The following is a 27,821-nucleotide window of genomic DNA, read 5'->3' as shown; positions in this document are numbered from 1 at the left end:
GGGCTGTGTCAGGGCAGGCTCAGGTGGTTGGCATCTGGCCCCGTTTGACTCCCTCACTCTTTTGCTGTCCCTGCAGCTCCCATCCCATATGTCCCTGAATTCAGGTGTCAGATGCCTTCACAGGTGAGCTGCTTGTGGGGGTGGGTGAGGCAGAGGAAGTGGCTTTTTCTTCCCTGGTCAGAAGCTTCCGAGAGGGAGAAACACAGAGGCGGCCGTCCTCTGTTGCTTCCTGGGACGTGGCCCTCTTCCCGACCTCGGTCGCCAGAGCGCGCAGGAGTTGGGAATCCGTAGGGCACTAGGACCCGGCGGGGCGGAGGGGGCAGCCCATGTGCTGCGATTCGCTCCCTCCCACCCCGCTGCTCCCGCTCCATTGTCTGGGAACTGCAGCCGCGGGGCGGGCGGCGGCGGCGGCGGCGGCGGCGGGGACCCAGCGGGCCAGGTGTGGCTGGCGCGGAGCGGGTGCGGGAGATGCCGGGTGGGACCAGGGCCACCTGAGCCGCCCGCCTGGTCCCCGCCTTCTGTGGGAAGGATGTGCGCGCTGATGGCCGGGCGCGCGGCAGCGGCCCCCCGGGGGCCCTACGGCCCCTTGCTCTGCCTCCTGGTGGCCCTCGCCGTGGACGTCGTGAGAGGTCAGCGGGAGGGGAGGGCCGGGCCAGGGCGAGTGGGAGCGAGTGATGCCCGGGAGCCACGAACCTTCGGGTTCTCGGACTGAACCCTGAGCGGGGTCGCCCCGCAGCGCCCTGAAGGTCGGAGAGGTCTTGCCCTCGGGAACCTTTCCCCAGCCGCTCGCCCCTAAGGTTTCCTTCACCTTGCACGACCCGGCAACTCCTTCCTGACCCGCGGCGACCCGGGGCAGCCCGGCGCAGGAGCTTCCCTGTCCCGCACCTTCTGCAAGGGGCCCCTCAGCCCGGGCATCGAACCCAGTGGCCCCGGTCCCGGGCGCACTAACGTCATCCCCACTCCCTCATCTGTGGTCTGTAGCGCTGCACCCTCCTAGCCTCCTTCCGCCAACACCAACCCACCCCCCTCGGGAGTGGAAAGCAGCTCCTTTGCCTGGGACCTGCAAGATACACAAGCCCTCCCTCCGCCTTCCTCCAGGGGCTCCCTGACTTTGGCGTCTCCAGGGATGGCCGCATCCTTGCCTTCCAGGGCCCTTGGGAGGATTCCTGTCACTGGGGGAAAGGGCAGCAACTTCCCTGTTCTTCGGGGTGGGGGTCGGACTCCCTTGACCTGAGCTAGCTGGGCTGTGGCTGCAAGGCAAAGGATGCCACAGAAGACCAGGGGGACAGTGAAACATTCTCTGCCCTCCTCCCCACCGAGAGAGCCGAGCGCTGGGTGATGGGAGTCTGTGGGAGTCAGGCTAAGAGCATCTTGTAATTACGGAGGCAATGGAGTAGGAGGCAAATCTGAAGCCAGTGGCTGCCCCTAGGGAGCAGTAGTCACCTGTTACGCTTGGGGCAGGGGGCAGGGGGCAGGGAGAGCCTCTCAGTTATATGCTCCTTGTGGGGGAGGGCCAGGAAGGAGGTTGAAACCAATTTCCCCACCCCCACCCACAGTCCAGCTGTGGGGCTGAGAGGGAGCTAGCTGTGGGGTTGCTTTCAGCCACCTGCTCCCCAGCCCGAGGGACCCGGTGGGAGTCCTACTAGAGAGAGGAGGAAAACCTTGTCAAATCCATTACGCAGCAGCAATAATGCCTCCCCCCTCCAGACAGCACTCCACAGTTTACACAGCCCTGTCCTGTCCACAGTGTCACCTAATGCTTCTGCCCGTTGTACAAGTGAGGAAATAGGCTTCAAAATGTTAATGCCTGACCCAAGGTTCATCAATTTAAGTTCAGGTCTCCAGGCTCCCAGGAAATCCTCTCTAGGGAGAGCTTCCTAGTTTGGGGGAATTCCAGGATGAGCACGACAAGGTCCCTGGTTGATAGGAAGATTACTAATTCAGAGGAGGCACCCAGGGTTGCAAAAGACAGGAGACTGGTGGGAAGGTGAGTAACCAAGGAGGGCTTCCTTCAGAAGGAGGCCGTATTCACTCATGGCCCTGAATGAGGAGGGAGGTGCCACCAGGCAGAGCAGAGGAGAGGAGGTGTGCTCCAGGGCATGAAGCCTGCAGGGTGCACCGTGGCAGTGAAGAGTGGAGAGAGAGGTGGCAGGTGGAGAGGCCGGATGGTCTAGTGGCTAATGCCTGGGATGAACTCCCAGCTCCTTCACTCTCCAGCTGTGGAACCATAGGCAAGTTCCTTAACCTCTCTGCCTCATTTTCTACATCCACAAAATGGGATTCATCATAATAGAACCTGGTTCACAGAATTATTACAAAGACTCAAATAGTTCATACACATATAGTATTTAAATTCTCACCTGCATATAGCATTCACAAAATGCTAATTATTATTATTAGTGCTCATAGTTAGGGCAAACCAATATAGCCTTAGTGGTCCTTTGTCCTTCTGATGATTGATTATTTTGACAGTTGCCCCAGGCTCATGGTCTCCACCCCACCCCTAGGGCAAGCAAGTGCCTTCACAGATCTCTTCAGCACCTTCCGCACCTGTCCATCCCACACTTGCACTCGATACCAGTTGGTTCAGGGAAGAAGGGAGCAAGCTTGGAAAGATGCTTCAGGTTGCCATGGCAGTGATGGGGGAGGAGGGGTGGATGCCCAGCAAAGCCTGGCCAAGGATTCAGGGCAGAGAAAGCTCACTTCATTACCATCTTTTACCACACTGGCCCAGTCTGGGGAGAGTTGTACCCCAGAAGTGCCTTGGTGTCAGAGGTGAGTAGATAGAGGGCAGGAGCTGGAGAAAAGCAGACATTGAGAAGGCTGTTGGAGAGAAGAAAGCCAAGGTCTGTGGAAAGCAGAAGGAATGGCTGGGAAGTGTCCAGTCCTGGACTCAGATTTGAATCCTGGCTTTGCTACATGCTACCTGCGTGAGGCTCTTTAAGCCTCAGTGACGTCATCTGTGAAATGGTGGTGAGAGGGGAAGGGACATTTACAGCCCTTTTCTCCCTCCCCTGCCCACAACTACTGTGCCCCAGCATGGCGCTCAGGTCAGCCCCTGCCAGCTCTGAAGCTGTTGCCATCTCTCCCTCTTATCCCTCTTCAGTGGACTGTGGCCAGGCTCCCCTGGACCCTGTCTACCTGCCGGCAGCCCTGGAGCTCCTAGACGCCCCTGAGCACTTCCGTGTGCAGCAGGTGGGCCACTACCCACCTGCCAACTCCTCTCTGAGCTCCCGATCTGAGACTTTTCTGCTCCTGCAGCCCTGGCCCAGGGCCCAGCCACTTCTCCGGGCCTCCTACCCACCTTTTGCCACTCAGCAGGTAAGGAGGGGGCACCAGGGACTCTCAGGCTAACAGGACTCAGGGCCTGAGGTCTGCTGGGTATGGCTTGGGAGCCTTCCCCAGCCCCTGCTGTGCTCCTCATAGTCCAGAGGGGGAAACTGAAGCCCACAAAGGTTCTCTTCTGCCAAGCTGGGATCCCATCTTCCTAGATCTTGCCCCGCAACCTCCTCTTTTGTTAAGCCCTCTCATTCTCCCTCCAGGTGGTCCCTCCTCGAGTCACTGAGCCCCACCAACGGCCAGTCCCATGGGACGTGCGGGCCGTGTCAGTGGAAGCGGCTGTGACTCCAGCGGAGCCACACGCCCGGGTTCTCTTCCACCTCAAAGGGCAGGATTGGCCACCAGGGTCTGGCAGCCTGCCCTGTGCCCGGCTCCATGCCACGCACCCTGCGGGCACTGCTCACCAAGCCTGCCGCTTCCAGGTGAGTACAGACAGGCCCCACCTAGGCTGGTCCTGCTGCAGCTGCATCAGCCAGGTGGTGGGCCCACCGCAGAGAGGAAGCCCCCACTCTTGGGACGCGTGGGGGTTGTGGACCACCGACTCCATTTCTGCCCCCACTGCTTTCAGTGCTATGAAAAGGTTATTTAGGGCCCCAGAGGGAGTTCAGTCCTTGGTGTGACTTTGAGCAAGTAACTTAATCTCTCTGAGATTCAGTTTCCTCATCTGAAGAATGGGGTGATAACAATTCCTACCTCATCTGGAGTTGGAGGAAGGAATAAGTGAGATGAATGTAAGGATAGCTTATGGCAGAGTAATCACTCAGCCAGTGTGTTTGCATTATTAGTATTACTTTTATAATTGCTGTTTCCACTATTTTGGAGTCTAGCACAGGACTCCATGGGAGAGGCATCTCTTGAGCTTTAGGATTCTGAGAAGAAGATTAGATTCTAGGCAGGATAGTCCTGGGCTTGGTTAGGGTGAGGCACTGGGATTGGCTTACTTTGTAATGAGACCTTTCCCAAAGTAATGGGCTCTTGCTCCAGTGCCCCAGCGAGAGATATTTGCCCCAATCATGTTCACCTACATGCTCTCCCTCCTTGCCACCCTTGCCGTAGGTCCCTAACCTTTGGACAGAGCCCGCTCTTCCCTATAGGAAGGCCCTCATTCTTTGTGTCGTTTTCTGTAATAAGTTCCCGCAAAGGTCTTTCCCAAGGTCTGAAGAGTGGTCTGCGGACATGCTCTGAAACCTAGACCTGGTTTGAAGCCCCAGCCATGTCGCCGGTTTGCTATGTCACCCAGGCGATGTCTCCGGCCCATGCCGGGCCTCCCTTTCATGAGCCCCTCCAGCTCTGGGTTTCCTGCCGTGGGTGCTGAGAATCCTGTTCCTCGCCCTGCGCCCACCCGCATGCCAATTACTGCTGTCGTGTCTTCACAGCCATCCCTGGGCGCCTGCGTGGTGGAGCTGGAGCTTCCCTCGCACTGGTTCTCCCAGGCCTCCACCACACGGGCCGAGCTGGCCTACACGCTTGAGCCTGCGGCCGAGGGCCCCGGGGGCTGTGGCTCCGGTGAGGAGAACGACCCGGGGGAGCAGGCCCTCCCAGTGGGGGGTGTGGAGCTGCGCCCAGCAGATCCCCCGCAGTACCAGGAGGTACCACTGGACGAGGCTGTGACTCTGCGGGTGCCTGACGTGCCAGTGCGGCCCGGCCAGCTCTTTAGTGCTACCCTCCTGCTTCGGCACAACTTCACAGCCAGCCTCCTGACCCTGCGGTGAGCACCAGGCCGTGGGGATGGGTGAGGGTGGGAACCTCTGCGGGAAGACTAGGGACAGGTACCTGCTTCTCTTGGGGTCCTTGCTGGAATCCTTGACCTCTGCAAAACATGTGTCCACCAAACTCCTTCCAGGTAAAAAGCCATGATTGTGCTGGTAGGAGCCCACCATGGGCACAGCCCTGGAATTAGAGTCAGAAGTAGGAAGCTGCCCCTCTCCCTGGCACCTCCCTGAGATTCCTTTATCCAATGGCGCTAACATGGTCCAGCTTCAGGGCAGCTGCAAGGCTGCAGGGAGGGGAACCCGCAAAGGGCTTAGAGACTGGAAAATGCAGTACCTAAGCGTGGACTCTTGCCCCAGTGCTCCGGAGGGATATTTGCCCCAATCATGTTCACCTACATGCTCTCCCTCCTTGCCACCCTCGCTGTAGGTCCCTAGGCTTTGGACAGAGCCCGCTCTTCCCCATAGGAAGGCCCTCATTCTTTGTGTCCTTTCCTTTTCTGTAATAAGTTCCCCCAAAGCAGCCCCCACCCACCTACCCAGTTCACCGGGCAAGGGCTTGCAGAGTACGACTTGCTTTTGGAGTCTAGCGCAGGAATTCATGGGTGAGACATCTCTTAGGCTTTAGGATTCTGAGAAGCCTGAGTTCTAGGCAGGATAGTCCTGGGCTTGGTTACGGTGAGGCACTGGGACTGGTTCACTTCGTAATGAGACCTTTCCTGAGGGTTGAAGAGTGGTCTGCAGACATGCTTTGAAACCGAGACCTCGTTTCAAGCCCTGCCTGGGTTTGTGCATGTCCCGTCTCTGTGTCTCCCCATCTCCTACGCCCTCCTATTCTCACTCTTATTAAGCAGATCTTTCCTAGACACTTGCGGCCTGCCAAGCCCTGTGTCTTCACTCTGCAGATCCAAACACGAGCAAGGGCCAGTCCCTGTCTGGCAGAAAGGGGCCCCCAGTGGTAGGGAAGGGAGCTGGATGGGCATGAATTGGATTAGAAGGCATGTGGGTGTGTAAGCACTGAGGGAGGTTAGCAGTGCTGTGGGAGCTTGGGTCACTGGGTGCAGTAAGGGGGAAATTCATCCCACCACTGGAAAAGCTTTCTAAAGGAAATGGTCTGTGAGTTGTTGGTGGCTTAAAGCATCAGCAGGTAAAGTAAGAAAGGGCAGAGCAGACTGAAGGCACAGACTGGGCAAAGACTTGGAGCCACGAATGAGTGCTGTGTGTGTGGGGAAGAACTTGTGTGTAGCTGAAGCAGAGAGTGCATGGAGAGATGTCACAGCCAAAGGTAAGGCTGAACCAGACCCTGGAAGGCCCCCGAATGCCAGGCTAAGGTTTGACCTTATGGGAAGTGGGGAGGCATAAGTGGTCTTTGGGTAGGGGAGAGCTGGAAGGTGTGAGCTGCACTGAGGCGGGGTCCTTCTGGGTTGGAGGATGGTGAAGAGGAGATTCAGACTGGAGCCGGGGAGGTCAGAGGGCTTCGGCCCCTTGTCTTTCCCCTTCAATCCAGCCCACACTTCAGCATCCACCTTGCCAAACTGAGCCTATACCCTCTTCCCCAGGATCAAGGTGAAGAAGGGGCTGCATGTGACAGCCGCCCGCCCAGCCCAGCCCACACTGTGGACTGCCAAGCTGGACCGCTTCAAGGGTTCCAAGCACCACACCACCCTCATCACCTGCCACCGTGCTGGGCTCACAGAGCCAGATTCCAGGTGGGCAGTTTCCTTCCACCCAGGGGGCAAGGGAGGGAGGGCTGGTTATAGAGTGCAGGTGGGCAGACTTGGGAGCTGCCATGCTGCCTCTAGATCCCCAGGTGGGAGACACAAGGACAGACTTTTTCAAGGCACAAAGCACAAAGCAGGCATCATTCATTCATTCATTCGGCCACTTATCTTCCCAGCCCCAGCCATGTGCCAGGCATAGTAAGTGTCTGTGAGTGTTATTCTAAGGGATGCCAACCAATCCTGTCCCCCAGGTACAGCCCTCATAGCCACTACTCCATCCCTCTGCTCCCACCAAATGGTTCCTTCTCTGGGCCATTCACATTTCCCCAAAAAGCCCAGCTGCAGTTCTGAACTCTTCTTATTCATGCCCTGAGCCTGGGTCAGGGCCATGGACTCGGTAGCCCCAGTTTGAATTCTGGTTCTGATGCTTTCGGGATGGGCAAAACCTGGGGCAAGCCAGTGAACATTCCCCTAACCAAGCCTCAGTTTCCTCACTTGTGAAATAGGAATAATAATGCATCCCTTAGCATTTTTGAAAATAAAGTACTGCATATCAAGCACCCAGGACGGTTCCCAGCACATAGATGTTTGTTTGATCAGAGGAAGCTTATCATTGAGAGGGTCGAGTGTTTGGTCCTGGGACCTGGAAGTGAATCTCCCGCATGCCACCTCAGTGGCTGTGGAAAGCAGAGGTCTGGGGGAAGCGGGCCCCGGCAGGCAGGGCAGCAAGCCACCTTGCAGGTGGGAGGTGGTTAAGTGGCTTCAAGGATCTTAGAGAGGCCAAGAGTGGGTCAGAGTTTGGGCTGCAGCAAGGATGCTTGGGTTTAGATCCCAGCCCTGCTACTTTTTGCTGTGTGGTCTTAAGTGAGCTATATAACCTCTGTGCCTCAGTTTTCTCCTGTGTAAAATTGGGATAATCATGAATGTAGGAACAGCTGAGGCCATACCTGGCAGCTAGCGAGCACTTGGCTTCTCTCTCTCTTTTGGCTGGCAGTTCCCTTGAACTGTTTGAGTTCCTATGGGTGGACTTTGTGGTGGAGAATAGCACTGGTGGGGGCGTAGCGGTCACTCGCCCCGTCACGTGGCAGCTGGAGTACCCCGGCCAGGCCCCTGAAGCAGAGAAGGACAAAATGGTGTGGGAGATCCTGGTGTCAGAGCGAGACATCAGAGCCCTTATCCCACTGGCCAAGGTAAGGAGACCTCCATCTCTGCTGGGGGAGGCTGGAGGCCAAGTCCCAGGAGCCCATGAGCTGAGGGACCTGGGGCTGAGCCCCTCCTCCACCCCCAGGCTGAGGAGCTGGTGAATACAGCACCACTGACTGGAGTGCCCCAGCATGTCCCCGTGCGCCTTGTCACTGTGGACGGCGGGGGGGCCTTGGTGGAGGTGACAGAGCATGTCGGCTGTGAGTCGGCCAACACGCAGGTCCTGCAGGTGAGTGGCAGGTACCCAGCTCATGTGAGTCTGCATTTGTGTGGGCACAGTTACACACACACCCCTTTCCTCCTTCCTCATGTGGGTCCCCAAGAGAACAGCTTCGTCTTGAGACCAGAAACCTCATGGGAGGAACCACAGCTTCAATTTCTTTTGTTCCAGCCACCTCTCTCCCAAATCAAGTAGGAGCCAAGTAACCCTAACAGTCTCCAACCTTAGACACTTTCATGCTCATTATTGCATGGGCAGGTGAGCTGGCCTGAGAGTTGAGAGCACGTACTTTGTGATCAGAAAGTTTTAGTTTGAAACACATCCTTGTTGTCAACCAGCTGTGTGATCATGGGCTGATCTCCTAACCTCTCTGAGCCTCGTTCCCTAAACTTTAAAATGGGAACATATCTTTGGGTTGTTGTAAGAATTAAAAGCACCTTAAGACAGTATTCGGCAGATAGCAGGAGCTGAAACAATGGCGCCTATTGCTGTTATAATATGTAATAATTATACAATGGTAAAAATTATTATTATTATTTCTGGTGATTGTGAAGCAAAAAAAAGGGGGGTGGGTAGAGGAACTTTCTTATCTTGAAGTTCTAAGAGGGGAAGCATGAAGCCTGCATGTATGCAAATCGCAGCCACCTGAAGGGAGAAGGTGCCTTTCCCCACTTGTGGCGCCCTTTGCTCAAATGTGTGTGGTTCCTGCTGGAGGGCCTTGGTGGGGAGATCTGCTTTGCCCCACCTCTGCCTACCTGGCTGTAGCTGGCTGCCAGGGGGCTCCAAGAGCAATGTCAAAGGCCAGCACGAATAAGGAGCCAAAGTTTTGGGTTCATACCCCTGCTCTGCCAGGAGGCAGACTGGTACGCAATGGCCAGTTCCCCTGACTGAGCCCCAGGGAAACTCAAGGAATGGCCCCTACAGTAAAATCTTACACGAAGAACAGGGGCTTAACCAACAATTCTGCTGCAACATGCATTCCTGTGAGACACAGAGCCGAACTCAGTGGGAGCCCACCCTATGGCCTGAGGTCCGGGCTGCTCTCTTCTGGCCCATGCCTTTTTTTTTTTTTTTTTTAATCTATTTATTTATTTATTTGAGACAGAGTCTCACTCTGTCCCCAGACTGGAGTGCAATGATACAGTCCGGCTCATTGCAGTCTCAGCTTCCCAGGCTCAAGGGATCCTCCCACCTCAGCCTCCCCAGTAGCTAGGACTATAGGCACATGCCACCACCCCTGGCTGATGTATTGTATTTTTTGTAGAGAGGGGGTTTTGCCATGTTGCCCAGGCTGGCCTCAAACTCCTGGACTCAAGGAATCCACCCACCTCGGCCTCTCAGAGTGCTAGGACTACAGGCATGAGCCACCCACCGGGCCCAACCTCACACCTATCTTTAGTGGCTTAGCCCATCCGCCTGCCCTCTGCCCTTCCACAGGTGTCTGAGGCCTGTGATGCCGTGTTCGTGGCTGGCAAGGAGAGCCGGGGCGCCCGGGGGGTGCGGGTGGACTTCTGGTGGCGCCGGCTCCGGGCCTCGCTAAGGCTGACAGTGTGGGCCCCGCTGCTACCACTGCGCATCGAGCTCACCGACACCACCCTCGAGCAGGTCCGCGGCTGGAGGGTACCTAGCTCTGCCGAAGGGTGAGTGGAGGCCTGAGGAAGCTGGCAGGCCTTGGCGAGTCACACTGGGACGGAGAGGGCGCAGGGGACACAGCCATGGGCCCAAGTCGGGGTCTGAAAAACTGCCGCGTTGCTTGCAGTTCTTTCTGCCCACCTCCACCCTGGACAGCCCAACCAATGACAGCTTTCTGTGAAATTGCTGACGTCCGCATCCCTCTCCTTCCCTGCCTCATTTCTCCCGTAGCACCCTCCACTTCCTAATCTACATCAGTACTGGTTAATATTGCCTGTCCATCCTTTCCACGCTCCTCCCCCGAGAATGTCAGCCCCTTGAAGCCGGGGTCTGTCTATGCTGGTCACTGCTGTACCCTCAGAGCCTAAGATGACACAGAGCTCACGAAACGAACACCTTTGGAGGGGGCTCCCCAAAACCCAGGGCGAGGTGGCCCACGCCTCTGGAATCTAGCTTCCAGGCCCTTCAGAGAGTGAGCGCCCCCAGGGTCCCCGAAAGAGAGTGTCTCCCCTGGGGTCCACTTGGGAGCAAGAGCGGTGATCGAGGCACAGCGCTGTTCCAGAGTGGGCTGGGGGTCGAAGGGCCTGACCCCAAGAGGGGCAGATGTCTTCCTTTGAGAAACAGGAGCCGCTGGCGATTAGGAGCTGCCGGGGAGGAGCTGGGGATCTTCAGCAGCTGGGCCCTGGGCAGGCTGGGGCCGGGCAGCGCTGACAGCCAGTTCCGGCCTCCCCGCCCTGCAGGCCTGCGGAACCCGCCGCAGAGGCGGTAGATGAGACTGAGCGGCGCGCCCGTGGCTGCCACCTGCAGTACCAGCGCGCCGGTGTGCGCTTCCTCGCCCCCTTCGCTGCCCACCCGCTGGACGGCGGCCGCCGCCTCACGCACCTGCTTGGCCCCAACTGGCTGCTGGACGTGTCCCACCTTGTGGCGCCACATGCCCGCGTGCTGGACCCGCGTGTAGCCTCGCTGGAGGGCGGCCGCGTCCTGGTGGGCCGGGAGCCCGGTGTCACCTCCATTGAGGTAAGCAGCCGGGGACCAGGAGAGCAGACCCCCTGAGAAGGGTGGAGGGGCCCCCAGAATGCCTGCGGGTGGGAGTAAGAGTGTGCCAGGAGTCCAGAGTGTGTGGGGGAGTTGTGAGGTCTAGTCTGAGAGCAGTGGGATTGGGGATGGGTTCAGAATGGGGTGGCCGCATAAGCGAGGAAACCCTCTAGCTATGGAGGGCTGAGGTGTGGGTAATGTGGGGACCAGGTCTTGAGGGAAAAGGGAACTGTCCCCTAGGTGTGGGATTGGAGTCCAAGTATGCACTGGGGTGCAAAGAGTAGAGGGAGAGTAGCCAATGAGGCTGCTGGGAGCTCCTTTTTCCCTCTGGGTGGGGGCTGTCCGTGGCGAAGACCCCCCCACCTCCCGAGAGCAGCCTGTAAGGGTGTTGGGGGCACCCAGTTCCCTCTGGGTGGGGGCTGTCTGTATGGAAGGCTCCCCCACCTCCAGCTCCTTCCCACCCTCAGGTGCGTTCCCCGCTGTCTGACTCCATCCTGGGGGAGCAGGCCCTGGCTGTGACGGACGACAAGGTCTCAGTGCTGGAGCTGAGGGTGCAGCCAGTGATGGGCATCTCGCTGACCTTGAGCCGGGGCACTGCCCACCCCGGGGAGGTCACAGCCACATGCTGGGCACAGTCAGCCCTTCCCGCCCCAAAGCAGGTGACAGTTGGGGGGGGTCAGGGGGGTGAGGTCAACATCTCCAGATGGGGGCTCATGGTAGAGGGGGATGGGAGGAAGGGGAACCTGGCACCTTGACCCCTTAGGGTTTTCAGAGTGAGGACTGACTCTGTGAGGTAGTGAGCTCTCTGCAGCTGGAGGTGATCAAGCAGTGGCTGGAGTATGGCAGTGGGAGGTTGGTTAGATGGCTCTAACTGAGGACCCTCCCAATAACTCAGACCCTAGGACTGAGTGGCAGACAGGTGATTGACACGCGTCCCCTCTCTCCCTGTGTTTTGTCTATCTGCCTGTGTCTCTGTTTTCTCTCTGGTCTCTCTTCCATGTGGCCTGTCTCTGTGGGAGTGGTTTCTCTGTGCATGCGTGCGTGCCCTCGCGTGTCTCTGCCTGTGTCTGTGTGCCCCACAGGAGGTGGCCCTTTCCCTATGGCTGTCCTTCTCTGATCACACTGTGGCCCCGGCTGAGCTCTACGACCGCCGTGACCTGGGACTGTCCGTCTCAGCCGAGGAGCCTGGTGCCATCCTGCCAGCTGAGGAGCAGGGCGCCCAGCTCGGGGTGGTGGTGAGTGGGGCAGGCGCCGAAGGGCTGCCGCTGCATGTGGCTCTGCACCCGCCCGAGCCCTGCCGCCGGGGCCGCCACCGTGTGCCTCTGGCCTCTGGCACCGCCTGGCTGGGGCTGCCCCCTGCCTCCACTCCAGCCCCTGCCCTCCCATCCAGCCCTGCTTGGAGCCCACCAGCCACAGAAGCCACCATGGGTGGTGAACGGCAGGCGGCAGGCAGTGTCGGGGACAACATAGGTGTGAGGGGCAAGTTTGAGCGGGCAGAGGAGGAGGCCAGGAAGGAGGACACCAAAGCCAGGGAGGAGGAGGAGGAAGAGGAGGAGGAGATGGTCCCTGCCCCTCAGCGTGTCACCGACCTAGAGCTGGGCATGTACGCCCTGCTGGGAATCTTCTGCGTGGCCATCTTCGTCTTCTTGGTCAATGGTGTGGTCTTCGTCCTGCGCTATCAGCGCAAAGAGCCTCCCGACAGTGCCACTGATCCCACCTCCCCCCAGCCCCACAACTGGGTCTGGCTGGGCACTGACCAGGAGGAACTGAGCCGCCAGCTGGACCGGCAGTCCCCTGGCCTGCCCAAGGGGGAGGGGGGCTGCCCCTGTGAGAGTGGGGGAGGAGGGGAGGCCCCTACCCTGGCCCCTGGCCCTCCTGGGGACACCACCAGCTCCTCAAGCACCCTGGCCCGAAAGGAGGCTGGGGGGCGGCGGAAGCGAGTAGAGTTCGTGACATTTGCGCCAGCCCCTCCAGCCCAGCCACCTGAGGAGCCTGTAGGGGCCCCTGCTGTGCAGTCCATCCTTGTGGCAGGCGAGGAGGACATCCGCTGGGTGTGTGAGGACATGGGGCTGAAGGACCCTGAGGAGCTTCGCAACTACATGGAGAGGATCCGGGGCAGCTCCTGACCCTCCACAGCCACCTGGTCAGCCACCAGCTGGGGCAACAGCGGTGGAGGTCCCACCGAGCCTCTCGTCTGCCCCCCGCCGCTCGTCTGGTGCTTGGTGATCCAAGTCCCCTGCCTGGTCCCCCACAAGGACTCCCACCCAGGCCCCCTCTGCCCTGCCCCTTGTCATGGACCATGGTCGTGAGGAAGGGCTCATGCCCGTTATTTATGGGAACCATTTCATTCTAACAGAATAAACCGAGAAGGAAACCAGAGCCGGGACTGCTGCTGTCTGTCTGGTGGAGTGAAGCAAGGGGGCTGGAATGGGGTGTGTTCAGCCCCTGTCCCTGCTGAAACAGCTGTGGGAGGCTGGGCCCTGGGACACCCTCTCATAGCGTCCAGCGATCCAGACAAATAGGAGAGCCGTGACAGCCTGAATGCCAGCCAGCAGGAAGAAGTAGAGGTCCATCCGGCAATTGTTGATGTTCCCTGGGGAAAGGAGGGGTTAGATTTGGGTCAGGACAGGGATCCTCTGACTTGCACCCTGTGCCTGCCATGTCCCAGCCCTGGGGCTGGCAGCTGAGGCCATGTGGGCAGTGGTGGGATCTGAAGACACTGGACAGATACCCGCTAATGTCTGGCTTCCTGAAGGTCTCCAGGGGTATCTACAATTCCTCTTCAGCTATTCAGAAGGGGGTGTGAAATACAAACGCCATGAGAAAGGTAACCTTTCAGCCAGAAATGGCAGAGTTCCAGAAGCAGTAAGGAGCCTTGGAGGTCCACTAAGTTCAACAGTTGGGGAAACAAAGGCCCAAGGAGGGAGGCCATGCTGTGGGTGACTGGCCAAGCCCAGACTAGAACCCCATTCTCCAAGTCTAGCCCTCTTCTTGCTTCTGCCCAGAGTCAAAGCACTTAGCAGTTGCCACCTCCTTTCCAAGCCTCCCTCCACCCATGTCCCACTCCTGGGGAGGCCCCATACTCACCGAAGTCCTCAGGGCAGTGCAGCCAGCCCCCAGGCAAGGACAGCAGTGCCACTAGGCTGGAACCCAACAGTGAGCCCACCCCCGACAGGCAGAAGAAGATGCCCATGATGGCGCCTTGCATGGAGCGCGGGGCCTCTGAGTAGGCAAACTCCAGGCCTGCGGAGAGGGAGCAGAGATGATCTCAGGGGCTGGTGCAGGTGCAGAGAACAGGCTCAGGCCCCTGCCTGCTGCCACCACCAAGCCACCCTCCAGGCTTCCCTTGGATGCCTGTCCACTCAGTGGCAATGACAGCACCTATGCATCAATGCCGCCTTTCCCTCTGCCCTGCTCACCTGCCTCCTGGCTGAACCCCTGCACCGGGGTGCTCCATGTGCTGCCCCAGGAGCTCTGTCTCCCCTCCTCCCCTTCCTGCTAGGTCGCTCATTTCAGTGACAGCACCATCTTTACTTCCTCTCTCTCCCCACCATCTCTGCCCACCTTCAATGTCATCGTCGAATCGTTTTGATATAACCTCTGAAATCTATTCTAAATGTATGTCCTTCTCTCTGTTTCCTCTTCTCTGGGTCCAACCCCAGTCCTGGTCACTTTCTGCAAATGCCTCTTAAACTCCCCTGACTCCTGTCCTCCTCACACAGCCAGGAGCATCTGTCTAAAGCATCTCGGATGGGGTCCTTTCCCGGCCTAAACCCCCTGGAGGGGAGGGGCACTGTTGCCTTCAGGAGAAATCCCAAGGTGCAGGCTCAGCCCACAAATTCGACACTTCCACTGCACTTCCCTTGCCCCTCCAGTCCTATCCCCCACACTTCCCAAAGGCTTGGGTCTTTGCTTATGCTGTTCCCTCAGCCTGTAAGACCCCTCCTCCTACCCACTCACCTGCCTGCCTCCCCTCCATGCTTAAGGGCTCCCACCACACTCTGCCCTGACTTCCACAGCACTCCACTGGCTCACTGTTTGCCTGACTCTCTCCCCATCTGAGTGAGCTCCCAGGGTCAGTTTTTTCATTACATCTGACCCAGCCTAGCCCTGGGCCCGCAGCTGAGGAAGCTCTTGGGTTTTTTTTGCTGCCTGAAGGGCCTGCCCCAGCCTTGCAGCTCTAGCTCCCAGCCCAGGGAAGGGGGTTGGGAGGGTGGGGAGCGAAGGACATAGAAATCCATTATTATGACCCAGAGTACTGTGTGCTATGATAGAGAGATGAACACGGGGCGGGAAGGGAGGGCCCCTTCCTCCCAAGCACCTTGGTATTTAGGCTCAGAATTGAAGGGGAAATCAGAGTTCACCTTCAATCTAAGGTAGAGGGAACAGCAACTTCAAAGACATAGAGGGTGGAGAACCTGGCACCAGGGGAATACGTGGAGAGCTGGTGTGGGAAGTGCCTTGCTTGCCTCCAAATCCCCAGCGCCTGTTACAGTGGCTGACTTGAACCAGGTGCCAATACTAGATCCCAGTTGAGTGACAGAGCCCTGGTCAGAAAACACTGCCTTCCTCCATGCAGATGGGCCCTGGAGGCTGCAGCCCTGGGGCCCCTGATTTTGAGGTGCCACTGGGCAGAGCCCATCACTGGTGTAGGAGCAGGGGAGGGGATCCAGGGTACCTGGGATGCTGGCAAAAATCTCGCTGATCCCAATGAGCAGGTACTGAGGGATCTGCCACCAGATGGACAGTGGTGCCGCGTTGTACAGGACCTCCCCAATCTCCTGGGACACGGTTTGGTTGTGGTGGATGTAATGTAAGCGCTCCATCTCCAGGACTCCTGGTGGAGGAGCAGAGGGGGATTATAGTCAGGCCCACCCCAGGCAGCTTAGCCCACAGCAGAGCTTGTACGTGGCAGGGGTGGGGTGCTCATGAAGTAGCCAAAGATTAAGCATCAGGCAAGGAAAAGAATCCTGGACTCGGGGTGGAGGAGGAGGCCAAGATGTGACCAGCTCTTCCCTTTTGGAGTTGGCTGCTAGAAGCTCCGAGCTGAGTTTTGCACTCATTAACAACTCTCATTAATGGAGAACCTGTTATGTGCTAGGCATTTACTATGCATCCTTGCTGGTGAAAAAAGTGCAACAGGTCAAACAACCAGCCCACAGTCACACAGCTGATAAGTAGTCAGGGCTGGATTTGAGCTCTGGTATGTCTGGTTTCAAAGCTGGCCTACTTTCCACGATATCACATGACTTCTCTACTGCAACGTCAAGTACTGCTGTAGTGTTTCTAACCTGGCTTTCAAATTTAATTATGTTATCTCCTTCTCCTGCGTTGCTTGGGAGATAGCTGTGCTCTAGTGGAATAAACATTGGACATGGAGTTGGGGGACCTGGGTTCCCAGCCTGGCTAGCTGTGTGACCTTGGGCAAATCACTTAACCTCTCTAGACTCAGTTCCCTTATGCAAGAAGCAGGAATAACATTCCCAGGACTATTGTGAGGATAAAATAGGACAAACTGCTTTAAGGATATAGCTGGAATAAAATCTAGTTGGGTTTTCACACTTTCAACACAATACCATTTATATGGAGGTTTCATTTCTCCAGCTCACACTTGTGATCCAGGCACACTACTGAGTGCTTTACAGACTTCATCTCCTTTAATCCTCACAACAACCCCCATCAGACTGAGTTCCACGAGGGCAGAGCGCTGCTCAGGGCCCAGATGATACCTGTCCCCATTTTAGAGACCTGGTCTCTAAAACAGGTGAGTTTAGAGACTCACCTGTTCCCCCTCAGAGACTCTAAGGAACTTCAGGGTTATAAAGTTACAAGTAAAAAGGGTTCAGGTTTGCGCAACAGTGTGAAAGACTTCTTTAGCTGCCCCCTCCCACCCCCACCCTCAACCCCCACGTTGTAACAAATGGCTCCAGATCCTTTTAAAACGAAGAAGGAAGAGAAATTTCTTTTTAAGTCTTCTTTTGCCACTAAGTGGAAAATTCCTTCAACACATTTATGGAGGGCCCACATGCATGTTCATAGCAGTGAATAAAAAAGAATAACAATCCCTGCCTTCAAGGAACTTATAATTCACTGGGGAAAGTATTTGTTCCTCTCTTGGCCTGAGTTTCCTCTTCTGCCAAAATGAGGGGCAGCTGGACTAGATAGGAGGGTCTCTTTCAGCTTGCACCTCCGGGAAGCCAACACGCACGCCCACTGGGAGAGGCTGAACTTGGCCCAGGCTACCACTTCAGCATCAGCCCATGGTGGAACCAGACTTCCCCAAGCCCAAAGTTCAGCCCCCTGCCCCACACCGCTCTGCACACCTGCCACAATGACGGAGGTAAAACCAAACAACATCCCCAGAGCCATCTTCTGCAGAGCAGATGGAAGCAGCTTGCACCGCAGCAGCAGAGGGTCGATCAAGCGGTCCTTCAGAGGGACCAGAATCAGCACCACCACGACGTTGGCCAGGAGGAGCCAGGCTTCCGGGATCTGGGCGGGAGGAAGTCAAGAGAGGCAGGCTAGCAGCGTGGAAGGAGCCTGGCTGCAGTCAGGAGACCTGGACTCTAGACTGGCCCTGAGTGACCCAGGGGTCCCGCTCCTTCCCCTCTCTGGAACTCACATTCCTCAGTTGTGTAGCCAGGGAGTGGGATTATATAGAGATGGCAGATAGGTTCCTCTTGTATTCTAACTTTTATCAGTTGGTAGTGGCTGATTACGGAACATTTATGGGCTCAGCATAAAAAAAGTCATGATTGACTAGTGATGTCTGCCATAGGCACAGAAATGGAGTACAATGGCAAATTTCTCATTTATCTGCCAGCTCTGTAGATCATTCATTTCTTGAGTCTCTGAAATGCCAAGGAAATGGTTTAGAAAGCTCTGGGAAAGGCAGAGATCTAGGTATCTAAGGGTCCCAGAGAAACAGGAGACAAGGAAGAGTTGAAAAGGGACCTGAGTGTGCTTAATCTGAGGCTGCAGATTCGGCAGCGAGGCCTGCTTCAGAGCGGCAGCATGGCGGTGTGCAGCCGGCCTGAATTCCTTCAAGCAGGTGAGCGTCTTGGCAGGATCCCTGCGCTGTGACACAAGTTCTCCCACCCTCCAGGTGCTTTTCCTGTATCCCAAGGTTGCCTTGCAGCCAGGAAAGGGGAGTGTGAAGGCAGTTTCATTTGCTCCTCTTCTCAGAGGAAGCTGCTACCTGGCCTGAACTGGGTGCTGAACACATGCTTTATCTCTCACCGTATAGCTGCTGCCCTGGGCTCTCAGGGCCATGGAGATGTTGGACGGGTTGGCTGGGAAAATGTTTGGGATGTGGAGGTGAAGACCCTGCAGAACGTAGGTGGACTGCATCTGCCAAGAGAGACGGGGATGAGCCTGGAACAGAACTGGCCGTGCCCCCTCCCAGCTTCCAGGTGGCATTCCTCAGCCAGAGCACAGGGCAGTGGGGCAGCTGTCCCCTCTCCCAGTCTCAGGGAGATAGTCACTTTCCCACCCTCCTTTCTCCTACATAGCCGGGCTGAGCAGGGAGCTTCCTGCGCTCTGCTCTCAGGCCTGTAGGTAGTGCGTGCAGCCTTGTCCCGGAGCCCAGGCACAGCTGGTCTGACTCGTATTTGTGTCCCCAGGGCCCAGCACAGGGTAAGCATGGATAAATGTTTGTTGAAATGGGAAAGGTAACGGCTGCCCCCGCAGGGAGTTCTCATCTCACACTGAAACCAAGCTGAGTCCCACAGGTTGACACAAGCACTGCATAGACATGGACTTGCCGGAATGGCTCTGGACACAGCTGCAGGAGCAGGGCCCAGGGGCCACGTCCCATACCAGGCATTGCCCCTTTAGTTGCTACATAATGGAGTAGGATCCAGGAGACTCCCACCGGAAGCGCCAGGGCAGGGGAGGGCATGTGGGCTGCTCAGGGCAGCAGCCATTTACCAACTGGTATGGAAAGAAGTCAGTATCTGATTGGTATGACTAAGAATCAGCCATGGACACCCTCCCACCACAAGCCGCTGTCTCATCATAGACATACTCTGTGTGCCCCTAAGTAGCAGGCTGGGAGCTCCAACAAATGTTCCTGTGAATGGGACATGAAAGGCAATGATCTTATGGCCTGGGGGCTAGCATTAAGCTGCTGCCCACCCTCCTAACAATCACACACACACACACACCACTGACCTCCCCTCTGGGAGTAATACGGTGAGTGGGAGGCAATAGTTCTCAACCCTGAGTGTCAGTATCATCTGAAAAGTTTCTTAAACTAGATACTTCCCCAGCAATTCTGATTCAATAGCCTAGGGTCGGACTTAGAATCTGTTTTTAAAACACAGCATATTTTTAAAAGCTCTGCCGGTGATTCTGAAGCACAGCCAGGTTGGGGAACCACTGTTGCAAAGTACCCACTTTTGTGAGCTTGCCCCTGACCTGCCTGCCGTGGGGCCTTGGGTGACTGACACAACTTCTCTAGGCCTCAGCTACCAAGTCGGACAATCTGAATGCGGCAGAGCTGGAAAAGCCTCTCGTTTAAGCCACCCGTCGTACATGTGAGGAAACAGGCCCAGAGAGATGAGGTGACTTATTCAAGGACCTAGCCTGGCACAAAGCCATCCCAGTAATTCAATTCCCGCAGGTGGTGTAGCAGGAGGAAGCCGTCTCCAGAGTTCCTCTTACCACACCACGCGAGGAAGTTGGATTGCTGAGATGGCTTTGTGCCAGGCCCCATGCTGGCTGGTACGGGGCAGCACCTCACTTAATTCCCAGACTTTCCCCCTTTCCACATGCCCTGGGCCTCTATGATGAGAACCGAAGCCATTCAGGTGGTGAGTGGGGAGCCAGGCCCCCAGAGAAAAAGGGGAGGGGTGCTCACCTGAAAGTAGACCATCCAGTAGGGCACCAGGGTCACCATGACGGGCAAGATCTTCACCAGCACCTGGAAGTTGGCGATGTCCTCTTGCGGGGAAGCCCCAGGCTGGGGAGACCTCTGGTCAGGCAGCAGGCGGGCACCTTGACGGTCTCTGTGGGACCTCAGGGACAGCAGATAAAACAGCAGTCGAGGCTTGGCTTGGTGGCTCACGCCTGTAATCCCAGCACTTTGGGAGGCTAAGGCGGGTGGATCACCTGAGGTCAGGAGTTCAAGACCAGTCTGGCCAACATGGTGAAACCCTGTCTCTGCTAAAAATACAAAAAGTAGCCGGGCTGTTTTGGTGTGCACCTGTAGTCCCAACCCAGGAGGCTGAGACAGGAGAGTTGCTTGAACCTGGGAGGCGGACGTTGCAGTGAGCCAAGATTGTGCCACTGCACTCCAGCCTGGGCAACAGAGCCAGACTCCCTCTCAAAAAACAAGCAAACAAACAAACACAGCAGCCATAATCTTTCCCACCACCTCGGCCACCGTTTTCACTCCCACCATCACCCTGTAATTTAATCCTCCTCTCAGTATCAGCATGTCCCTGAAATCAGTGCCCTCATCTCCTCCTCCCCACCTTCGCCATCATCACCACCATCGCCAAGGCCAGCATCCTTCCTATCATCACCTTTAGTAAGGTGGCTGCTGTCAGCAGAATCATCCTCTCCACAGAGTTTCCATTCCCATCACCATCACTCTTTTTCAGTGTTGGCACCACCACTGCCAATATTATTCTATCCTCTCTTTTGTTGCAAACGTGCCTAGCCAAGACTCATTCCGCTCTAGAGCTGCGGCCCCTCTGGGTCCTGAGGGAAGTAAGACCAGAGACTGTGGAAAACAGTCTGAAGGGATTTTTTGGCTTGTAGCATCAATTTGCCACAGGAACCAGGGGAGCCCCAGTCCAAGCCTGACTGAGAGCGAGAGACGCTGTCACAGATTTGATACACCAAAATTCCCCCCACTTGCTGTCTCAAGTCCATCCTCCTTAACAGTCAACATGACAACCCTCTCCCTCCACGACAAGGCATAGAGAGTGGAGAGGTGGGGGTAGAGGGAACATCAGTTGGTGACAGGATTGATCAATCACTGCTGCAACCTTTACCCTTTGCCCTTTGTCCTGAGAGCTTTCTGACCTCTTTTTGTCCAAGAGCCTTGCATCGTCCTTTGAGATTCCAAAAGGGACAATACTAGTGTGGTCATCTTCAAAGACAGTCACTGTCAACTCCGCCCTTCCCAGCGTGTGCTGCCATTTTGCCACCAACAGGCAGAGTTTACTTTTCCTGCCATTGTTTCCCTGCTGGCCCTGTGATGCCTTTGACCTGTTAGAATGAAGCAGAAGTGGTGGTCTGGGACTTCAGCGCCTCTTAAGGGCCTTAAGAAGACCTGTAACTTCTGCTTTCTTCCCTCTTCTGCATTCTTGGAATGCTCCCTCCTCCTACAACCCTCACAAGATGCTGTGAGAAGTTCAAGCCACACGGTAAGACCACATGAAGGGGAACCAAGGTGCTCTGGTCCACATAGTCCCAGCTGAGTTCCCAGCCAACAGCCCACATTGACCGCCAGCCATGTAAGTGAGCAGACTCAGATGTTCCAGCCCTTTCCAGGTACCAAATGACTGCAACCCCAGTGCCATCATGAGAAACAGAACTGCCCTACTGAGCCCAGTCACTCAGAACTGGGAGAGGAGATAACAAGGTCATTTAAATCAGTAAGATCTGGTGTGGTTTGTTAGGCAGTGATAGATAATGAAAACCACCACACTTCTTGGCTCCCGACAACTTACAAACCTCTAGCAATATGCCAGATTGGGGAAAGCATGTTCTTCACCTTTTTCATCTAGATCCTATTGACAGGAGCTGTAACTGGTTGCAAGGTCTGGAGACAGATTTGCTTAGCATAAGTAGACAGTTAATTTAGGAAGGCGAGGAGCAAAAGGAAGCCATGGGACCTAAGGTCATTCAGAACCTTCCTCCCTTGGATGTCAGCTAATGGGGAGGGAGCGAGTTTGGTCGATTTCCTAAGACGCTGTGATGGTTAGTAATAGGGTAATGTGGAATTATTCACATTATATCCCAACAGCCTTCACTGGAACCATCATCCCTCATCCCCTCCTTTAATGCCATTGTCATCCCCATTGCCAATGTTTGTGTCTTCAGTGTAGATACCAATGCCATCATCCTTATCCTTACTACCATCTTCACTGTCAAGACCCCGATCATCCTCACACTTCCTTTTCTTTCTTTTTTCTTTTCTTTCTTTCTTTCTTTTTTTTTTTTCTGTTCTGTCACCCAGGTTGGAGTGCAGTGGCACCATCATGGCTCACTCCAGCCTCAACCTCCTGGACTCGATTGATCCTTCTATGTCAGCCTCCCGAGTAGCTGAGACCACAGGCACACGCCACCACACCCCACTCATTTTTGTAATTTTTTTGTAGAGATGAGTTTCACCATGTTGCCTAGGCTGGCCTCAAATTCCCGGGCTCAAGAGAGCCGCCAGCTTCAGCCTCCCAAAGTGCTTAGAGAGATAGCCACTGCCCCCAGCCCCATCCTCACACATTCTATACGTAGATGGCCACCAATAATACCACCACCACCACCACCACTACCTTGACCTCCGTCCTCAGTCACAGTGGGCAGCTCTGGCCCACTGGAGAGCAGATCATCATAAAAAGCTATCACTGTAGCTGAACCAGAACATCTGCAATCCAGACCATCCCTCCCCAGAAGCAGTCCAGCGCTTCTCCAAGCTTGGAGGCTCCTGGCACCCAGAGCCCCTCCTTACCTGGCCAAGTGTCGTTGCCACAGCTGGGGGCAGCAGTTTTGGAGAGCGAGCTTAAGCATAGAGGACACTTGGCTGCCCATGGGGGGCTTGGTGATGAAGACAGGGGTGGCAAAGAGGAAGATAAAAAATGCCAGGCCCACACAGCCCACAGGGATGCTGTAGCCCAGCAGGAAACTGATGTTCTGCTGAATAAAAGCCACCACCAGCAGCGACAGCACAGCACCCAGGTTGATGCTCCAGTAAAACCAGTTGAAGAAGCGGCGGGTGGCGTCGCGGCCGAGATCCATCACCTGCCATTCAGGAAGGGTTGAGAGTGAGGGCCAAAGGGGTTCGGGGCACTCTCTGTACCCTACCCCTCCCTCATACAGAGACATTTCTTGGGGTCAGTGGGTGGTGGGCGTTCCGACACTTTCCTAGTCTCTGATCACTAAACAGATACTCAGTAAATATTTGCTGAATGAATGAATGAATCCTTCTCTTGGGAGTCACTTGCTAAAGATCAGGACATTTGGCCCAGCTGCTTTTGCATACCCATGACACACATTGCTTTTTTATTGTTGCAGAGGAACACATACAACAGATGTCTCGGATGCCACTTGTTCATTTCTGGTTGATTTATCCCTTTGTCTTTGACTGAGCAACCTACACTATTCATTACTTCTGTAATCAGAAAAAAGCCAATAAAGATCTCAGTTTTGTTGCACATTATTAAAAATGTTGTATGCATATTATTGGAAGAGCAGAAGTCTGAGTGAGAATTTCCTCTGCAATTCAGAGAGGCAAGCAGAGAAACCTATTGTGACTCATCCTTTCACCCAATTTTTGTCCCACTGATATGCGGCAGAGGTGGTCCCAGGCACAGCCCCAAGAGTGAGTTCTGGCCTGGTGAAAAAAGCATTTTTTTTTCAGGCCTCCCAGCAAGGGTAGATGGGCTGAAAATCTTTACCCAGGATTTGGATCAATCAGCAACAGCCAGGCCCCAGGCCCCTTCTGGTCTGTTGGCTCCAGTTAGCTGCACTGGCTGCTCCCAAATCTCCTAGACCCAGGTCCCAGATTCTGACTCAGCAGGTCTGGGACAGGACCTGGGTATCTGCATTTTTGAAAAAAGCAGTGAGGACTAGGGGCCGTTTCAATGGAGAGAATAAATGCTTCTCTACATTGCTAAACCAGTCACCCTTTTGATATCCCTGCAAATCTCAGGATCCGTTACTGCCTTTCACCTAGAGATTTAAATTTCCACTAGCTGGGGAGATTTTGTCAAACTCTACTTTCTGTAGTTGCACTGAGGAAAATATAAGTATTTATTTTTCCTTTTTCAAAAGTGAAATTATAGTCCACATGGATGCACTTAAAACCACATTCCATTGGAGATTCTGGGGGTCCTCTTGGCAATGGGGAGGGAGGGGCATGCCAGCTCCCTGATAATTCTCGCTCTAGACTTTCAAGTAGAAAATTGAATAGGTCCCATTAGAAGCAGCCACTTCCATTTATTAATTGGAAGTAAATGAATATGACTATTGTAACTCTAAGGGGGAAGACCAGGAATCCCATTCAGGATATAAATGAGTTCTTTTAGAATGAGCAGACACTTTGTCAAGAGTGATGGATGGCCCTTTCTGAAATCAGCAAGTGTGTGAAACACGCAGCTCCTGGGGTATAGCTATTGCCAGATGGTGCCAGTCCCACCCACCCCCACATCCCCCGTCTGACTGCCCCCCTGAATTCTGCAGCAGCTTCCTGCCTGTTGTGAAGTACCCGCTCTTGTTAACCCATACGCTGTCTACACTGCAGCCAGAGTCATTTTTGAAGACCTCAAATCCAGTGATGTGCATTCCTGCCTCAAACCATTTCGGTGTTTCTGCACTGTCCTAGGGATCAGGTCCCGACTTCATGAGGCAGCCTTGTGGCCTGCCTTTGCTCCACCCAAAGTTCATGCCCAGCCAAGGGGAGAATGTACAGGAGCTTCTATCACTATTGGTGCCATGGGAGGCTCTGCTCAGTGGCCTGGCCTCCAGAAGATCAATTCTGCCACAGGAGGTACTGGATGGGTGAGGCTCTCTGGAGGTCAACAGGGTCAAGGACACAGGTTAAGGGTACTGGGTTGGGGGTGCTAGTGGGATATCAACGAAATAAAAGGATTAAAGGAAGATGAGAGATTCCCATTGACAAATATTGGGGGTCTCTAAGTCTGAAGGAATGTCAACAACAAGTAAGAAATGGCCAGGGTTGGCCGGTTGCAGTGGCTCACGCCTGTAATCTCAGCACTTTGAGAGGCTGAGGCAGGTGGATCACCTGAGGTCAGGAGTCAAGACCAGCCTGGCCAACATGGCAAAACCACATCTCTACTAAAAAAATACCAAAATTAGCCAACGTGGTGGTGGGCATCTACAATCCCAGCTACTTGGGAGACTGAGGCAGGGAGAATTGCTTGAACCCGGGAGGAGAGGTTGCAGTGAGCTGAGATCGCACCACTGCACTCCAGCCTGGGCAACAGAGCGAGACTCCATCTCAAAAAAAAAGATAGAAAGAAAAAGAAATGGCCAGGGTTGTCTTGGGGGCACGAAGGCATCATCAAAGGATCCTAAACAAGCTGGACAAGTGACTCCTTGCCAAGGACACTGGAAACTGCTTAGGTGCTGAATTGTGGGTGCTAACTGGATGAAATGATCCTTTTGAAAAATGTCCCCTTTATGAGTATAATATATGCAATCAAAGAACATTTGAAAAACTGAGACAATTAAGAAGAAAGTGCAATGAGTCCAGTGGCCTGATCATACTACTGTGACAATGTTTCTCCCATTTCCTTTCATTGACATCTCGTCTTTCCACATGGCTGCAGTCCTATCTGTATGCAGTCCTGCATCTGGCTTTTGCTCATATACACCATATGTAGTTATTTTAATAATATTACATTTTAGTCTAAAGTATTGTCTGATATCACACTGGGAACAGCTATCAAAATATAGCCGTGTTGTTGGGCATTTACTCATTCATTTAGCAAATAATTATTAAATTTCTTCTACGTGCCATGCTCTGTCCAAGGGGGAATGGAGAAAGGCTCAGTGGTTGAGCTAAGGGAGAAGACCAGGCAGCCCATTCGGGATATAAATAAGTTCTTGCCCATGCGCCTTCAGCTAGTGATGGGCAGAGCTGGGATCTGAGCAGGTCGGCCTGACAACCTCCAGCACTGCTGGTAGGAAGAGGCTGGCTCGATCCTGCCCTGCCTGCACATCCCCATAACACACAGAGGAGGCTCATGGTGGGACCTGGAGTCCAGCTGCCCTTACTCGACTGCTTGACCCTCCATGTCACCTTGGACGAGTTAATTAATGCCATGAAACCTCTCAGTGTCTTTCTCTGTAAAATGGGTATAATACTTCCTACCTCCTGGGTGGTGAAGAGTATTAAATCAGTTAAACAGTGAAAGTGCTTAGCATAGGGCCTACAAGTAGCTCAAAGAAGACCAACCCTTCCGGCGTGGTGGCTCATGCCTGTAATCCCAGCACTTTGGGAGGCGGAGGCAGGTGGATCATCTGAGGTCAGGAGTTCGAGACCAATATGGTGAAACTCCATCTCTACTTAAAAAAAAAAAAATTAGCTGGGCCTGGTGGCAAGCCCCTGTAATCCCAGCTACTTTGGAGGCTAAGGAGGGAGAATCGCTTGAACCCGGGAGGCTGAGGTTGCAGTGAGCTGAGATCGCGCCATTGCACTGCAGCCTGGGCGACAGAGTGAAACCCCGTCTCAAAAAATAAAACCAACCAACAAACAAAAATAACCATGGTTATTCCCACTGCGGTTGCCATCGGTTCTGCAAGGGCTAGCACCCCTCTTCTTTCAAATCAGGAAACTAGGCGCAGGCAGGGGACGTGGTTTGTCCCAGGTCACGCTGGGGGTCAGCCCTCCTTCCCTCCACACCCGCCGGAATCGGCCGGGGCAGGCCTCCTGCCACTCACCTGGTCGGCACCGAAGGAGGTGAGGTTGCTCCGGACGGAGCTGGCGGCCAGGGCGATGAGCAGCAGCCCCGCGTAGAGGACGGGCGCGCAGTAGGGGCTGGGCGAGGCGCGCGGGCAGTCGGGCGAGGGGCAGGCGGGTCCCAGCGGCGAAGCGGGCATCTCTCCGCAGAAGGAGCTGCGGCCGTCGGGGAAGGCGGTGGCGGGCAGCAGGCCCGAGGCGGCCAGGTAGAGCAGCAGGCTGAGCGCGACCGCGCGGTAGCGGCCCAGGTACACGTCGGCCAGCCAGCCGCCCACGGGCGCCAACAGGTAGGAGGCGCCCAGGAATACCAGCGCGGCGCGTGACGCCTGCTCGCCCGCCCAGTTGAAGTTGGTGCTGTTTAGGTAGAGCACGAGGTTGGCAGTGATGCCGAAGAAGGCGGCGCGCTCCAGCATCTCCACTAGCAGCACCGCCGCGCCCGCCGCCCGCCGCCACCGTCGAGGGCCCTGCACGCCGCGAGGCAGCAGCGGCCGGCGCTCCCCGGGCACGCGGGGCTGCTCCCGGGTGCGCGGCGCGGGCATCCTGGCTCCGGGCTGGGCCCCCCTCGGCTCTCCTCTCCCCGCCTCAGAGCCCTGCACTCCTGCCCCCGGGCCTCGGCCCTCTCCCCCACCCAACTGGCTGGCCCTCCTTTCTCACCGCTTTGGCCCACCCTTCCCTCCTGTCCCCTCTCCCTTTCTTGCCCTACCCTTCCTGTTCCTCCGCTCACTACCCGGACTCTACTACCTCCTCCCTAATTTTCAACTCCCCTCTCCCTTCCCCTACCCCTAAGCCTTCCTCCCCGTGCCTCCCCTGCAGCTGTTTCTCCCTGACTCTCCCCTCTCCTCCCTCCACCTTGACCCTTCCTCCCTCTCCTCTTGTTCACACTGCGACCCTCCCTGCTCCACTTCGCTGCCCCTCCGCCTCCCTTTCCTCCTCCCCGTTTGTCGCCCCTTCCTGTTGTCCCCTCTCCTTATGACTCCCGGCCTGCCCTGGGGTGGGTTGGGGGCTTCTTCTGCCCCAGTTACCCTGCTGCCCCTGCTGTCTTCTCCACCTCCTCCCTGTTCCCCTCACCCCCACTGCCTCCACTCCCCTCCCAGTCTCCTGCAGCCCTCCCACCAGGCTCAGTTTGAGAAACTCTGGGCTCCCCTCGCTTCCCCTTTCAGTGGCCCTATCCGCAGTCGCCTGCCTGCATCACATGGCGCAACTGGGTGTTCAGGAGAAGTGAAAGCCTGGGTCACAGGGCTCCTGCCCTGTCAGCTTTCTAAAAACCTCCCTCCTCCTCTACCTCTGCCTGCTACCCCAGACCCCCTCTG

The 27,821-nt window shown here is 55.6% G+C and overlaps 2 protein-coding genes across 2 annotated transcripts; one reads left to right on the top strand and one right to left on the bottom strand.

The window, feature by feature from the left end:
• The first annotated feature begins 167 nt into the window (after nt 1–167).
• TMEM132A (transmembrane protein 132A) lies at nt 168–13,238 on the top strand. The gene is made up of 11 exons (XM_025358409.1): nt 168–629; nt 3,107–3,321; nt 3,543–3,761; nt 4,716–5,047; nt 6,608–6,757; nt 7,764–7,959; nt 8,058–8,201; nt 9,630–9,832; nt 10,565–10,841; nt 11,327–11,518; nt 11,942–13,238. Exons 1-11 carry the CDS (start codon nt 530–532, stop codon nt 12,983–12,985), a joined length of 3,072 nt encoding a protein of 1,023 aa, XP_025214194.1. The 5' UTR covers nt 168–529; the 3' UTR covers nt 12,986–13,238.
• SLC15A3 (solute carrier family 15 member 3) lies at nt 13,162–27,274 on the bottom strand. The gene is made up of 8 exons (XM_025358410.1): nt 26,493–27,274; nt 22,540–22,829; nt 19,720–19,867; nt 18,099–18,209; nt 17,183–17,351; nt 15,538–15,696; nt 13,947–14,102; nt 13,162–13,452 (listed from the first exon to the last, which is right to left on the bottom strand). The coding sequence occupies exons 1-8, from the start codon at nt 27,048–27,050 to the stop codon at nt 13,298–13,300; spliced, it is 1,746 nt and encodes a 581-aa protein (XP_025214195.1). The 5' UTR covers nt 27,051–27,274; the 3' UTR covers nt 13,162–13,297.
• Between the last annotated feature and the right edge of the window lie 547 nt (nt 27,275–27,821).

The sequence above is a fragment of the Theropithecus gelada genome, chromosome 14, assembly GCF_003255815.1.
Source record: "Theropithecus gelada isolate Dixy chromosome 14, Tgel_1.0, whole genome shotgun sequence".
Lineage (NCBI taxonomy): Eukaryota > Metazoa > Chordata > Mammalia > Primates > Cercopithecidae > Theropithecus > Theropithecus gelada.
The sequence above is the reverse complement of the archived record's forward strand: the minus strand, read 5'-3'. Positions and strand labels throughout refer to the sequence as shown.